At 38.1% G+C, this 16,614-nt stretch overlaps 1 protein-coding gene across 1 annotated transcript in view; it reads right to left on the bottom strand.

Annotated features, from left to right (window-relative positions):
* INTS8 (integrator complex subunit 8) overlaps positions 1–16,614 on the bottom strand; it is a 21,898-nt gene extending 5,284 nt beyond the window's left edge. The window contains exons 1-18 of the mRNA XM_053975617.1: positions 16,438–16,614; positions 15,028–15,202; positions 12,967–13,107; positions 12,483–12,554; positions 11,278–11,329; positions 10,866–11,048; positions 10,270–10,377; positions 9,403–9,558; positions 8,796–8,896; positions 8,310–8,451; positions 6,488–6,558; positions 6,166–6,341; positions 5,170–5,303; positions 4,458–4,568; positions 3,573–3,774; positions 2,904–3,025; positions 1,698–1,882; positions 277–310 (exon numbers count right to left, since the gene is read on the bottom strand). Coding sequence (XP_053831592.1) covers positions 277–310; positions 1,698–1,882; positions 2,904–3,025; positions 3,573–3,774; positions 4,458–4,568; positions 5,170–5,303; positions 6,166–6,341; positions 6,488–6,558; positions 8,310–8,451; positions 8,796–8,896; positions 9,403–9,558; positions 10,270–10,377; positions 10,866–11,048; positions 11,278–11,329; positions 12,483–12,554; positions 12,967–13,107; positions 15,028–15,202; positions 16,438–16,567 — 2,295 coding nt within the window. The 5' untranslated portion in view covers positions 16,568–16,614. The remainder of the gene's footprint in view (positions 1–276; positions 311–1,697; positions 1,883–2,903; positions 3,026–3,572; positions 3,775–4,457; positions 4,569–5,169; positions 5,304–6,165; positions 6,342–6,487; positions 6,559–8,309; positions 8,452–8,795; positions 8,897–9,402; positions 9,559–10,269; positions 10,378–10,865; positions 11,049–11,277; positions 11,330–12,482; positions 12,555–12,966; positions 13,108–15,027; positions 15,203–16,437) is intronic.

Raw genomic sequence — 16,614 nt, 5'->3', positions numbered from 1 at the left:
TTCTGTCTCCCTCCAAAAGGAATGCTTTGCTTCGTGACAGCTGCAATAAAATACACTCCCAGTGTAAACAGATCTCCATCAGAATTCAGGGTAATTTTTTACAAACTATTCCACACTGCTGTATGCCAGGTATAGCAAACTCAGACGTTTTTCAGCCATACAAAACACCCATATAACTGTTAGCTTTTCTGGAATTTAACACAAAGAGTCCAGAAAAACACTACACCAAAAGGAAGTTTTGGTTGCAAGCATATTTTCAGCACCACTGTGACTTACCCGAAGCTTTTTGATGAAGGACAACAATTCACTCCTAAATTAGGGACACAAATGTCCATGTAAGTAATCATCCACAAGAATATATGCACATTTAAAAAATTAATCAGTAGAGCAAATTCTTCACCTGCTAAAATACCCCTTCACCTCTAAGTTTACAAATGCAGGGCATGTAAATGAAAATGCTCAACCAGCCCATTCATTTTTAATACAGTTACTAGCAAATTTTACACTAAAAACAGGTTAAGTAAGTGGTATGCTCTTCTATCAAGCTATAAAAAAGGCACGAAAATCACAGAAGTCAACCACTAACTCTAAAAGGGAAACCAATTGAACTGTACTGCAATTCCCCAAGCTAGGTTTGCAACAATGACCTACACACTTACAGAAGAGGGCAAGCAGTGATCATATATAATGTACTTCAGTTTCCTTGTAATCAACATCAGAAGTTGTTACTATAAGACAATCCTTATCGGGACAGTTTTCACTACTTCTTTTCCATAATAGCAACAGCATCACTGCCCTTTACTTGTCCTTTTTGTTTGAATCAGAGGGGTCAGGAAAGCTTCAGTAACCTGGAGTACACCTATACTCCTTTTCCTTGCCAGAGTACACAACTGGGAGCTACAGCACGTCCATACCCTCTTATACATGCCCCACAGCAGCTGGCCTTTAGCACATGTTGACCTGATTAACTCAAGGAAGGCAAAGACACAGAGGTTTGACAGAGGCACCCTTCCCAAGGCTTTAATGTGGGAAGCTGTTCAATACAGTCACACAAGCCAAACTAGACCATTATTAGACAAGTTATATTTAGGCTTAGACTTCAGAACAGGCCAAGAACACTGGACAAATCAGAGTCCTGAATCAGTCATTTGAGGCTAAGGTTGCCAAGATGTCTGACAGAGAGACTATTGACCAGAGTAATTTGATTTTCTTACTCTTTGCAGACTTTAGCTGAATTAGAATTTCATTTCAAGACAGAGTAACATTTAGCTTTAGACTCAGAGACAAAGCTAAGTATAGATACCCATGCTGTGAGCTATGTGCTTGATACAGCTATAACAGAATAAAACTGAATAATTCTATTTGCTACAAAGCAGACAGCTTCAGCCCATCAGCTCAACTGTCCTCTAGACGCCATTGACTCTATTGGAAGATCTGCACTGGTTATAATGGGAGCACAGCCATATCTGCTTCAGTTTCTGCACGGAGAGCTGCCCCCCACACACTCCTCTTCTGCCTCTGAAAAGGAAAGTCAGCACATCCCTACTAATACCCAGCTCTCACAGTGGACAAGATTTTTACTAAGATCTTTAGCTGCTGCCATCAGTCTGATAGTGGAATCCAAACAATTTTTGATGAGAACATAGGATCAAACTAACTATTCAAGCCATCTTCAAAAATAATTTTAGAAAACATACCTGTACATAATACCCAGTGTAGACTCCCTGTGTTTTATCAAACTCACTCTTCCATCATTGCCACGTTTGTGCTGGTTGGATACACTGCAAATTTGTACAACGACTTCCCAGAGATCTTTAGCTGTGCGTCTACTTTCTTTGGGACCTGGCAGTTCCTTGCACGTAGCAGCCAGCAACTGGCCCAGCTATGCAATGCAACAGAAAAAATACAGGAACTAAGGCTTCTCTGCATATCATCTATAGCAAAGGAATTACTGGTATTTAAAATGGCTAAGCAATTGATTTTAAATTATGAACTACAAAGCAATGTGACTAAATTTTGCAGCAGAGAACAGTGATGACGAAGCTGGAAAACAGGAATTAAACAGAGCATTTTTCCATTTATTAGCTTCCTTGGTGTGTATTTCATTAGTACAAGCTCCAGAAAACAAACTTACATATTACATAAAACCTAACCCCCATAAAATATAATTTTATAAAGACTGGCTCTTTAGAACTCACTTAACTTCCATACAGTAATTAATCTTAACTGAAACTGGCACAATGTTATACAAAAAATCTGAACCTCAGAACAGAAATTAGGAAGTATCATAGGTAAGCAGAGCAGGGTAAAAATGAACCTGACCTGTAATACAACCTGCCTTCTGCTCTATGGCCTAACTGAGAAGTAGAAATATTGCTGTGAAACAATTTTGAAAACAAAGTTTCAAAGAAGGCAGGGCTTGAATGTCTCCAAAAATTCAACACTGGTGTTGGGTAAAAGAACAGAACTCTTACAGGGCATTTGGAACACAAGTATCTGAGGAACAGAAAAGAAGCCAGACTTAAAAACAGAGATCTGCACACTTCTCCTACCTCCTACATAAATCTAGGCTGAATTCCAGCTGAGAGGAGAGTCCTTTAGGGAAGTGCTACAGTGTTTCAATCATGGATCATAACCACATACACCTGATGGACCCAACCTTAGCTGGCAGCCAACAAGGGCCAAGATTTCATGTGTTCCTGCAGCACAGCTTCCATGTTTTTTGTCAAGTGCTAAACAGGCTTGTTGCTTAGCCCTACTATGTTCTACCCCATACTTAATTAATTACAGCCACAAAGCCCCACACTCTTGAGCAAAAGGGTACTTGCTTTGAAAAGTACAAAATACTTCAACAAAAAAGTCAATTACAGTCTGAGAAAGTTTTGAGACTGAGCACTTGTTACCTTCACATAAGGATTAGTTTGAACCAGAGGTAATGGAACTTGCATGGTCAAATACTCATTCTCACACCAGTTTAACAGGAAGGCAACACATTCTTCAGCTATAACTTGTCGAAGAGGAATATCTAAAAGGAAAGGGATTCTTTGTTTAACTTTTTTTTTTTGAGAAAACAATGTTGTAAAATGGTGTTGCATGAAAACAAGCAAATCCCATTGCCTCTAATCAGCTGTTTTTGTTCAACAGCTATCACAGGAAAATACAATGCTTAGCCCTGTGAGAGACCTCACCTCTGGAAATGAGGAGCAACAAGAGTTTCATCTAATCACAACAGTACAATGTTACTCTCTCATTGTCAAACCAGGAGAAAGCTTTAACAGCTAGCAAAACCCTTCAGGCAGAAGTGCAGAGATGTTTATCCTGTTCAATCCTTTAAGTGGCATTGAACAGAAACTGTCAATGAGGTAGGCATCATGCTCACTTCCAACTTCTAAAAACAAATGAAACTTCTGAAGACTTGCTAAAACCAGTGTCAAAGTCACTGTTGTTTTTTCACTTACACACCTAGGTGATTAATCTGCAATAGAAAGTTGTTTTATTTTGCTGTGGATTTTTTCCCCTTCTCTCAAGGTTTGTGCTTTACTGCATCCTCGGAAAGACAGTAATGTACTTACCAGGTACTCTCATTTCCAAATAGCCTCGGACTCTGCTTATAAGATCAGAAGGAGGACGCTCTCCAGAAACACCAGGCCCAGCTTCGTGAGTGTAAATGTCTAAAAGGAGCATTTCATTCAGCATGACCTGACGGAGCTTTGGAGAAAACTCTGTCACAAGCTCCAAGCAAGCAGCAAAAAGCTGCTTTGCATGGACAAAATCCTGCAATAAAAATTATATGCATTAATGATTCCTAACAAACTCATAAGGGGAAATACTACAAGCTAAAGTGCATTCAGCTCCATCTTGGCTGAACCAGCCTTGGCATCCATTAGCATCAGCATTGCTCAAGCATCTCACAGTGTCTACTTATGAGTCCTCTGGACTTGCTAAGAGTTCCAGATCTTTTGAAAACAAAACAAGGAGTTCAAGCAAAAACATGCTAGAACCAACTACTGGTATGCTTGGTACAATTTTGTTTCAGCTGCAGTTCAGCAAATTTGTCAGTAACAAGGAAAATAGAACAGCATTCCAATAAATTCCTTATGTAAAACATTAATTCAAAAGAACAGCACTTCTATCAGTAAATCAAATCACCACTGGATGTAGATGCCACATGATCTAGAACAACATAATCAAAACTTTGTATGAATGAAATTATCTCCAGGCCCAACTCACTAGAAAGCCATTACCTTTTCTTTGCTGATGGAACTTTGAGAGACAGAAATACTTATCCGTTACACAACACATAGAGCTTGTTACAACACCTCCCTCACCACCCAATTTTTCAGTTCTTTTTCTAAAAAAGGACCTTCCAAATTTTCCATTTCATTAAGATTCAATGAAATTTGGACCAATCTGAAAGTTGCTCCAAACCAACCAGTAAGCTCAGCTGGCTTGCTCACCTTAATGGCACAGCAGTGTAATCCCTTCGCCATCAGGATGTAGACCAAATCCCTAGTCAGACTGTCTTTGATTCCTAAAATAACACTGCCGTAAACATTTGGTACTTCCCACTGGGAGAGAAATGCATAGGATATTTGCACAGAAACAAGTTTTAGAATCACTGCTTAAAATAACATAAACAAACCCCAAATATTGAAAATTACTACCAATTCCTGTCTTTACATCTAATCACAAGTAATGTATGGCTCATTTAGAAATACAATAAAAACACCCATGTACCCACTGTTCACACTCTGAATATGCAATAATTAAGGGGAGGAACAAAAAAAAAAAGGACAAGAAATCTTTATTTAAACAAAGTCTTCCTCTCTCTTGCTCCAATCTTCTAATGACAGAAATTTAAGCTAAAACAATATTGCTATCTAGTTAGAACACTAAAAGCACAAGCTACGAAAACATCTTTTCTCATAAGGTAAGTTTGTGATACAGCCAGTAATTCCTTAAAACAAAGGTTACAAGTTTTGTTGTAATACTCTTCACATAGAATGTGAGTTTAGATATGAATCATCATTCTTATAAACCACCACTATGCAGAGAGCGAAAAGATAAGTCACCCTGAGGATCTATAAGACAATGTTTGTTGTTCACTGCAGTATGATACCTAACTACTCCTTGAATTATAGTCTCTTGTGACCACATGAACTAAGTTACCTTATTAGAAATTGTCCAGAATTGGCGTTCTGAGGTCATACCATGCAACTCGATTAAGATCTGGCGAATCCTCCAAGGATCCACTGACAGTATGAGCTGATGTTCAAGCTGGCCAATATTGACACTAGCTGAAGCTAGAAGAAAAGCAACCACATCTCCAGCAAATTCTTCTCAATGTAGCTACTTCCAATTCTTTAGCATATAACACTTCAATCAGAACGTAGTAAGAACAGCAGATATATCATGCTTCCATAGGTCCAGCCATCCTTTTGTGCCCTTTGATGAACACCTTACGCTACCTTCAGCCTGACCTAAAGGGCTGCTTGCAAGTCCCCTTCCTCACTCCAGCAGCTCTGAGTTCTCTTGCTATAGCAAAGCAATAGATTCAAGATCTGCATTAAAAGTGTGTTCCTATACTGCTCTAGTGAAAATACACATTGTCTTAACCGGCTTAAGTTACTGCAAGACTCCATTAGAGCTGAAAAGGCAAGGTCTTTCCAGCTCCAGCCACCATCTGGCACCTCTTGTTAGCTTTGACTTGAGCAGCTGCACAGCCAGCCAGCCGTATTGGGGAAATTAAACTGGTTGAAAAGATCTATGGTTTACTTTGGTAGGTTAAAAATTTCATTCAGATGGCACTCCTGGTCCAGCTTACCATCAGAGTCACATCATCATTAACGTATTTAAGTCCAGAGGCAGGGTTCCCTTTCTGGGAACAGCTGCCACAGCCACATTTGTTCAAACAATGCCATACTCTCTCTGTCACCTAGGACACCTTCATTTGAGCATATCTATTACACTCACTTGAGATACAAGCAAGTAACAGTCACCTTCTTGAACAAGCAGGACATGCACCAACTAACAACAGGAAGTACTCTCTCTAAAAACATTCTAAACTTTTTTGAGAATAGACCTGCACTTCGTAGCCTCAAGGTTTTCATCATAGAAACAGGGCACTGTCTGCTCATAAGTTAATGACAATGCTGTGAAAATTACCTGGGATATCATAAAAAGAAGTCACAGGTTTTGTGCACAGATTGATTCGAGGAGATCTCTTCCGCATTTGGTCAATGAGCAGCTTCCGTTCATCATCTTTCAGCAGTTTTATGAAAAGCTCATGAGATGAAATCATGAAGACAAACTGAAGATCTTCCATGCCCAAACACAAGTTTCTAAACAAATAAAAATGTTAGTACAGAAGCAGGAAAAAAGTGAAAAAGTGCTTATCTTTCTAGTTATAAGTTCTTGAAATATTTATTGTGCTGTATTACATTGCTTACAAAGTGCAACTTCGTGTTATCTTAATATGGGCACATACTTGAGAAATGCTGCCATTCTTCTCTTCAGTTCTTCAGAAGCACTTTCCAAGTTTATTGATCCTGCACAAACCTGGAAAAGAAAGCAGAAAATAACTAAGCAGTCCCCTTGCACATTCATAATATTTAGTTACAGCCAGTGTTACTGACCAGCTTTCTGTCTCACAACAGCCAGTAAACCTCTATCTCAAGTGAGGCAACAAAGTTATAGAATCACGGAATTGTTTGGTTTGGAAGAGACCCTAAAGGTCATCCAGTTCTAAAAGCCCTGCCATGGGCAGGGACACCTTTCACCAGACTAGGTTGCTCAAAGCCCCATGCAGCCTGACCTTGAACACTTCCAGGGATGAGGCATCCACAGCTTCTCTGGACAACCTGTTCAAGTGCCTCACCACCTTCACTGTAAAGGATTTCTTCCTAATATTTAATCTGCCACTTTCAGTTTGAACTTATGACCCTTGTCCTGTCCCACAACAAAATGCAAAAATCCCTCTCCAGTTTTCTTCTAGTCCCCTTTAGGTACCTGAAGGTGCTCCAAGATTCCCTCGGAGCCTTTGCTTCACAAAGGCTGAACAACTCCAACTCTTTTGGCTTGTCTGTTGCTTTTACTTTGTAGAGCAATTTTAGAATCTGCTCAAGTGCTGTTGGCTGTTGGGTGGGAACCAAGTGCAGCATTGCTGAGTGGTTACCCTAATTAATCTAGAATCAAACCAGTACTTCTGTTTTGCTCTGCATAACTCTGTCATGACTTGGTTACTCTAACTGCAGAGATGAGACCAGCTCTCAAGGGTTTCTTGTAAGCCAAAGAAAGATACGATTTGACAGACAAAGCTTGATAAAGAAATCTCAGTACAACTGTGTGAAATAAGACTGCCTCTAAAGTAAACCTGATAAAAGCTATTGCCATCACATATGGATCAGTTTCCTTCAACCTGTACATAAGATAGGATGTTTCAGACAAAATCCACATTCCTTTTTCCTATTCCTCTAGTATACAGAAGCACTGACAGAGTGCTACACAAGATCATTTAGCACATGAGTTTAAAAATTAAGTATTTCTAAATGCAAAATGATGATTCACTAGGACTTGTTTTTTTTTTTTAAAGCAGTTGAAAAATAACTAGATAGTTGAATTTGTCAGCTCGCAATACTTTTTTTTAGAAGTATGTTTCAGTCCCAATATGAGCAGTTGATGTAAGCTTTTACTTCTTCTGCAGTAGAGAGTACCATCAGTTAATGCTTAAAGAGACAAGCAAAAGAACTAGGCTCAAATTAATAAAAGACATTCAAGTAACAGCAAAGCAATAAAAGGATTAAGTTTAGTTTAAGCAATAACAGTTTCCTAAAAAGCTTCACTAAAGGTAACAGTGTAGGTCTCACACATAGCAGTAACTCAGGATCACTTTACTACACGCTAACTTCTACAACAAAGCTGATAAGGGAAAAGCGGTCCTCTTCCACAGGTACTTTTTCTACTCATTCTGTCTTGGAGAATTTGATTCTTTGCTTCACTAGAACATATATTCAGCAATATCTCTATATAATTTAACAACATCAGGAATAGCAGTGATTTCAAATACAAGCTGAAGCAACAGCTCACCACTGGATCCTCCTTGACAGATGGAAACAGAACTATGAACAACAAATGCAGAACTGATCACTGAGTGGAGCTCTACTAACTGCGAACAAGTTGAATAATGTTTGAGAAGTTACCTTTCCCTGCTTCAGAAATTTGAGCATCATTTGCAATAATAACAGTTAAGTGGGGAAAGAAATCTCTCACTAAATACCATTTTCACTTGCAATCTTAGATTAATGTTTTACCTCAAGAAGGAAGTCTATTTTCTCTTTGCTGGGTTTCAGAAACAGTTGACAAAACTGAATATCAATTATTCGACCTTGTAATATATCGCAGACTGTGTTGCACACGCAGACTTTGAAACAGACTTCATCCAGAGCGTCATTCCTGCATGAACACAAAACTGAAGATCACAGGATAGCTCTGACAAATTAAGAGTGGTATTACAGCAGGTGGAAAAAAAAATCTTAAAAAAAAATCAGTCAAGTGATAAAATCAACTGTTAATGTTCATTACGTTTTTTCCACATATGGCCACAGTGAGATACAATCAAGGAGCTGTGGTGTGATGTAAAATGTAGCTTAGGCTATTGCTAACAGAAACGAAGGCTGAAGTTTCTTGGATGTAAGTAGTTTGTTGTTAAAAGATTTTGCATACTTTCCACAAAGAACATATCTAATGAAAATTGCTCTTCATCATCACTGAACATTGATCATTATTTAATGTCTCACCCTTGCTGAGCTTTTTGGAAGAGTTCTCTCAACACTGACTGTCTGAACTGTTCAGGTAAACTGAGGGTCAGGTTATCTTCAAGGAATATCTTCACCAAGTCCTGTAACAAAAACAGTTGGAATAGTCAATGCATAATGCAAAAGAACTAGACAAAAAAATTATTTTATCTGGTAAAAATGAGGAAACTAAGAGAAACAGCTCGCATCCATATTTAATACTAAAATTCACTGAATAATCAAAAAGGAATCAAGTAATAAAAGAAGTTCTTTATCATCAGAAAAATCAAAGAAAAAACCAAAAATCCACAAATCAAACTTGCACATCTAAGTAGCAACAGTCCCTGAAACCCAAAGAATTTGACTTTACCTGAAAAGCCCTTATCTCAGCTGGCAGGAATTATTTGCCATTGTATGGAATCCAAGATATTTTAATCTAATGTGTACCCAATTATGTTATATTCCTAAACACATAGGATTTAAAACAGTATGTTAATGGTTAAATTGTCATTTAAAATTTCTTAAAATCCTTACCAGTTCAAATGGAATCCTCCACACAGAATGCCAAAACCCCCCCTCAAATACACATGGCTTTGTTTAGGCATTCTACCTGATATTTGCCAGATTTCATACAGCTGTGGATTTTACTATATGGAGTTGCCTGTTGAGATGCATCATCACAAGATGAGGTAAGAACTTCACAAGCTTGACAATACCCAGCTAACCGTTCTTCATCTATGGTAAAATGAAGTGATGATGAGCCATTCTGAAAAGTAAGAGTTATATCAGATCTTAGTGGCCAAAGTATTATGAAATATATGCTTAATTCAGAAACAGAGACTCACAATTTCCCCAAGTAACAGCAAAAGAACAAAAGAATGTACATGTACAAATTAATTTAAATAAAAACTGGAGTTCTGCAGTTTTGGAAATATGAATATGAAGCAAAATAAAAAAGGCAGCATACCATACTTATAAATTAATGTGTACTTTTTAAAAAGGTACACAGATGTACTTTTTAAAAAGGTACATAAAGGTACATACTTTTATGTATGTACTTTTTAAAAAGAACATAGGCAATCTGATTTCCAAGGGAAAGTTGGATTAAAAAAAATAGGAAGTGCTGTATGGTTACCTTCCTCAAAAACACATCATAACCATGGACACAGGACGTACTGTTCAGTTGAGTTACTATTAGCACTGGAGATGTTATTTCGGCATTTTTTGCATCAATACAATTTGTGTAAAAGATTATTCATTACAAATGTAGAACAAAGCAGCAATGTACTGCAACCAATTAATATAATTTCAAACCAGGCACAATGTGAAAAAAAATTACTTTCAAAATTTCAGGAAGTTTCTTTACAGACGGTGTACCATTAAGAGTTATTAAACTACTAAAGAAGCAAGCAATAATTTAGACAAGGATTTTTTTTACAGAAGAGATGAATTCACATGCTAAAAGAACACTTGTTACCTTTGCAATCAACTCCTTTGTTTTGAAAAACTTCTCCTTAGCCTTTTCATGAACAGCTGCATTTGTAGATCCTTGTTGGAAATAGATTGCACCCAAATCATAGCAAACCTGCAAACAGCACTGATATCAAACACACGGTCTTGGAGATCATGTTTCAAGTCAAGATTAAGTATTTAAGCTCAAATGTTCCATGTACTTTAAACTATTCCTACTTTTATCTAATTTACCAACATACACTGCACACCTTACCTCACATACTTCAATTGCTTCCTCTTTAACTGCAATCTCAGTCTGAGTAATTCAGCACAAACATTACAAAATTAAAGAATGATTCTCCCATAATCATTGCAAACAATGAGAGGGCAAAAGTGAGAGGCTGGTGGAAAGCAATAATAGTTACAATGATTTTAAAAAGTTCTTTTAATGTAAAAATGAAGCCAGTGTTACTTCATTGCATTAATAAAAACCAAACCCAAAACAACACAGGGAACATTAATAGAAAAAAAACTGTGATTTACCTCAAAATTATTACTTAACACTTTTTCTAAAGAAGCAGATTATAACCTGAAAGCTTTAGTACAAAATATACAAGTTACCTGGCACTGTATCTCCTCTGCACTGATTTTCAGTCCAGCTGTGGAACTCTCTGTTTCTCCATTCACCATACCAGGTTCCATGGCCAATAAATCCAGAGTTCTTATAGTATGGACATAAAGATCTTTGTTTAATTTAAGTGCTCCTTCTAGGACCAGGATGGAATCAGCAGCCTGCTCCTTCAACTGTAATAGTTCAAATACATTAAAAGAATTAACCCCTTGGTCTTGAGTTTAATTCTGGGTTTAAGTTAATGCTACAATTTTAACTGTTCAGTATAGGGATAGTTTTTAAAAAAGACATTACACAACTGCTCTATGTCATGTAGAATTGGCTTTTGCATTTCTTATACAATAAAAGAATTCGTATTTACATGTAAATTCGAGCAAAAATATGAAGGGAAAAGAGTCTCACCACTTTCAAAATATTTTCAGTTAGCTCCTTTTCTTGCTGAATATGATTCATACTGCAAGTTAGACACAAGGGCAAGAGTTCAGTTATAAGGCAGATCTGCACATTATTTTATTTCATGTTCTAGATCACAATAGTTCATTCATGCTTGGTTTTGCTTAACTACATTTTGAACATCATTATGCAGGACCACTGACTACTCTTATTTGTCTATATCTGAAACGCAGAACTATATAACTAAAAGATAGCTTTGTATGAGAATGTGGTTCAATAAACAAAAAGTTGCAAAGTTATCATTGCCTTTTTTAAGATCAGATTGCTAATACCAATTCAATAGCAAAACAATAATGAAAAAAGCTTCCACAGCCTCAAGTCTCATGAAGCTTCAACATTTAAATCTTCTCAAACATGTCAGGGGCAGAAGCATGTTCACAGGTTTATGTAAAAATTAAAAGTATTTTTCAATTTTTTTCCCACACAGATTTTTTTAAATTCAGGATCAGGCTCTGACACATACAGGACAATATAAGATCTATAGTTAAAATAAGGAGGAGGAAGAGGAGTATGTTTAGTCAACATATTTAACAGACTCTCTCAAACAAGTATGGTCTAATGATTAAGTGCAAAATTCATATTAAACATATGAAAAGCACCACTTAGATACTTCCAACTTTCAGAGAAATCTGTAACATAAAAGTCACAAGTTGTTACTAAAGTCTCACAGCTTCTAGAAGGCAAAATGCAAAATTGATTTTAAATTACAAATTATTGCCTAATGAAGCAAATGAAAATACGTATTTCTAAGGTTATCATACACAATGCTTCAAACTGGTGTAATAAAACAACCATACTAAGCGAGCTACTGTAAGTTAGGGATGCAAAAGAATGCAAGAAATGTACCCCATCTAAACTAGAGCTTAAGCATTCTGCCAAGGCAAATTGTCATCTCTCTTCCTCTCATGAGTTTTCATGCCATGACAAAGTCACAGAGATTATAGCACTGACAGAGTAGAACAACAGACAAGTATATGTATCAAGCGTGTCTGAGAGGAAAGTGAGAATATACTTGAAATAAATCCAAGTTTTCCATGTCACAGCTAGACATTTTAAGAAACTGTATGTTATTAACATGATTTAATATACTTAGAAATTACATTCCTGATTATAAAATACCTATGACATTCAAATTAATTATATCTGTAACTTACACATTTAACTGAGGTGGACCAGGTTTCACTTGCTTTACAGGAAAACTACTTTGAACGATGGTCCTTATGGCCCTACAGAGGGGAAAAATTAGACAAAGAATGGTATTAGCCTCAGAAGTGTAATAAGTAGATTACATTGATAATAGCAGTTTACCATTTCAGAAACATTATACTATTAGAATACATCCTTTACTCAAGAGCACATCTAGCAGCTAAGAAACGCTCTTATGTCCATAAAAAGCTGAAAGACCAAGATTTTTATATTTATAAGGAGAGAGTTCAAACCACTATCTTGACTATTTTTTTAGGGAAGAAAACCAGCTCTAGAATAGCTTTTCAGACTCAGCTCCTTCACTATAACCTAGCAACAAATCACAATACTTATTAGTACTTTAAGATTCTTTCTCCTTCTACATACAATTATACAGGTAGAAGAAAACACTGCTTTGTTGTATAATGATACTATTGCCGTGTAGTAGTTTACCATCTGTTGTAGAGTAGTATTGCCATTGCAGTGGTTGGGGGTAAGCTGGACAGATCTACATCCACATGTTTAGTTCCTGGGGGAACTTTGCTGATACACAGAAGTTCATTCAATAGCATGTTCAATACAGGAACAGACAAGCTATTAAAAAATAAAAGACAGAATGAGATACTTCCTAGAGTAAATCTACTTATGGAATGTTAAACAATGTACACTACTATTCAGTACTGGTTACTGAATACTGTTAAGTACTATTCAGTACTTCACATCACACGGATGTTTACTCAGCATTTAAGATCAGGTATGTAAAGCAGTTACCAGTATTAGTTGCATAAATTAAGCCCAAGAGGATGGGCCCAAGCAGTAGTTCAGCTGCCCTGACAGCTGAAATGCTACTCTGCACGACTGCATTACCCACACAGGTACCGTACCAGAATAATCCAGTCACCTGAAACAGCACGAACCAGCTAATAAGAAGTTCTTTCAAAGCAGCCCCAGATCATACTCCCTGAAGGTAAGCAATCCCATTTCCATCACTAATGAAATTTCACTCACATAAAGTGAAGTTAAGACTAGGAACTTTTTGAATAGCGCTAAGTACAACATACATTAGCTGGGACAGAACTCTCTTTAATAAAATGAGAAGACATGGAGGCTGGACTGCACTGCTCCAAGCTTTTGTGGTATAATTTAACAACTAAAATACTATTACCAATTTAGACATTATTTGAAATTAGATCAGCTATTGCCAAAAGTACCTTTGACCTTGTGAAAAATTTGCATTCTTTGCAAGAACTTTTGAAAATAACCAGTGAAACTACACTTTTAGCAGCTAAAGCCAGGATTTCTGTTTAACAAATTTTAGGTCCTGTGTTCTATCAGAAGCATTCTACAAGCAGTGGCTAAGGGAACTGGTGTTTAGCCAGAAGAAAAGAAGGCTCAGAGGGGACCATATCGCTCTCTACAACTCCCCAAAAGGAGGCTGTAGCAACTGGGCGGTCACTCTCTTCTCCCAGGCAAGTGACAGGATGAAAGCAAATGGCCTCAAGTTGTGCCAGGGGAGGTTTAGATTGAATTTCAGGAAAAGTTTTTCACCAAATGGGTGGTCAGCCAATGGAACAGGCTATCCAGGGAAGTAGTTGAGTCACCATCATACCCTGAAGGTATTTAAATTATATGCAGATGTGGCACTTAGGGACATGGCTTAGTGGTAGGCTTGCCAGTGTCAAATTAACAGTTGGCCTCAATGATCTTAAAGCTCCTTTTCAGCCTAAATGATTCTACAATTCCATGCAAGTTAGAACCAGGTCAATTATTGCCTCCTCAAGATTTTACATTAAATTACAGATAAAGGAGGCAAGAGACCTGTGTGGATGAATAAGGAACTTCTGCCATTACCTAAGTGTAAACAGGAAACCAAGTGTAAACAAGAATCACCTGACACAATCCTGTGCCATGTGTTCTGGGATGATCCTGCTGGAGTAGGGAGTTTGGATCAGATGACCCACTGTGATTCCTTGCAACCACACCCATCTCGTGATTCTGTGAAGTGCAGCTCCCTAATGTGCATAGCACTGCCTAAGTGAAGTAGTTCTTGACTGTTCTAGCTCATCAGACCATTTTTTCAGCTGAAATTTCCATAGGAAAGATGCAAAGCTGGGGTTTGTCTATTTCAACCACAGTCATTTCAGTGACCTAGTTCACAGATACATGGAGTTATTCACATCAACAAAACTGGAACAAGACCTCCAATTTCAAGCATGTCAGAATAAGGAAACTTACGCTACTTTTGTCACTGAAGAAAACAAACTCAAATTCATCCTTATGAAGCTTACAGGTACATATCTTAATGTCTAGGACATGCTGTTTTTCTTCTCTAAATACTGTTTATTTGTTCAGACTCACTGCCTTTATCAAAACTGATTCCTAACTTACAGCTAAAATAAAATTTTATTTCAATTATCACACCCAAAGGGAGCAAGACAGATTTCCATTTTTTAAAATAAATATCTCAAGCCACTTCAATTTAGTAAACTTAGCATGAAGATGTACAGACTGTACCTTTTTTCTAACACATCCAAATCCCACTTCAGATGAGCAGCAACTTTGAGAGCAAGAAGTTTTAGAATGCGGTTTCTTTTGTTATCAGGCGGTGGCTGGACTTGGTTCTGTTCATTCACTGATGGTTTTGAAGCTTGTTCCAAGAACTGAACAATCAGCTGCACAGGTGGTGGGTCTGCAAAAAAACACAGCCACTCCTCAAATTCTTTATAAGCCCAGAATTTTTTTTTCCCCCAGCTATGAACACAGTTCTTTTATCCTTGCTGTTTCAACAGGTGTTTATAGTGCCAACATTGTTACCTGGTAGATTCTAATTCCAAATGGTATCCTGCATGTGCGGACTCAAATCAGACTACCAACATATCTTTGCTTAACATTAAAGTTCATTTGACCATGGTAACCACACACTCACACTTAAATTTATTTTCAATATTTTGTATTAATTATGTTTTGATATTTGCATCTACTGAAAATAAATGCTGCCTAATGAAATCACAAGCAAACTGTTGTAAAAACAATATATCTACCTGTAATTATCCTCTGCATGTAAAATATATTTACAAGCAATTACTGGTACTTCTGAATACGTTTAGAAAATTCTTTCAGATTGGTTAAAAAACAGCACCCAATCTCTTCTTACAATAAGATAGCCAATACCTTTGAGCTCTTTTGAAAAAAAGAGGCCAAACTGTAACTATTACACTCTCGCTGACCTTTGTGAAACATAAAGCAAGTATTACCTATTTATTTAATTCATTACAAAACAGAGTATAAAATCTAAGCATAAGATCTAATATAGATTATGCTTAAATTGAGTTTTTGTAGAGGCAACACTGGCCCAGGTTTTCCTGTTTCCTCCACCTCCTTGCAGAATTTGGGTACTGAAAAAGATGACTACCACTTATGACTGTCAAAAGATCGGGTAATTTTAAATATAGCCACTTTCTTATAATACATCAGACGAGATTTCTATTTATTCAGAGAGCAATTTCAGCACTGAACCTCTCGGAGGACTTCAGTTCCTGCCACTAACAGGACTCCAGTGGGAGAAAACCAGCTGCCAACTGCAATGATGCGCACGAGCAGCACTTCCCACCGAACAAACTACAACACTTCCGCACACAACATTCTCATACACGAAAGGAAAAGCTATCTACCAGACAAGAATGACAGAGAAATGAAGTGATTAAATAGGAAAGATAAAGGGAAATGAGAAAAAAACGCGTTACTGCCGGCGGTGAAAGCCGCCGCACGGCCGCGGGCAGTGCCCGGTTCCCTCTGCCCCCACTCCCCAGCACCGCAGCAGAGGCTCCCGCACTGCCGCCTCACAGCCCCCGGCGCGATCCTGCCCCAGGAGGGGCCGGGCCGAACCCGAGGCCGCGGGGAGGCGGCGGCCAGCAGGGCACGCACCAGGAGAGGGCTTCTGCAGGTGCTGCTCCAGCAGCGCCTCCTCCAGCACGAACTCGAACCACGACGTCTGCGGCGGCGTGCATGGCCGGCTGGAGGTGGCGGCTTCTCGGTCCGCCGCCTCCGCGCTCATGTCGGCCGCTCGGCGGTGAGCCCCGCACAAACCCCGCGGCACCGCAG

Source organism: Vidua macroura, chromosome 1 (genome assembly GCF_024509145.1).
Source record: "Vidua macroura isolate BioBank_ID:100142 chromosome 1, ASM2450914v1, whole genome shotgun sequence".
NCBI lineage: Eukaryota > Metazoa > Chordata > Aves > Passeriformes > Viduidae > Vidua > Vidua macroura.
The sequence above is the reverse complement of the archived record's forward strand: the minus strand, read 5'-3'. Positions and strand labels throughout refer to the sequence as shown.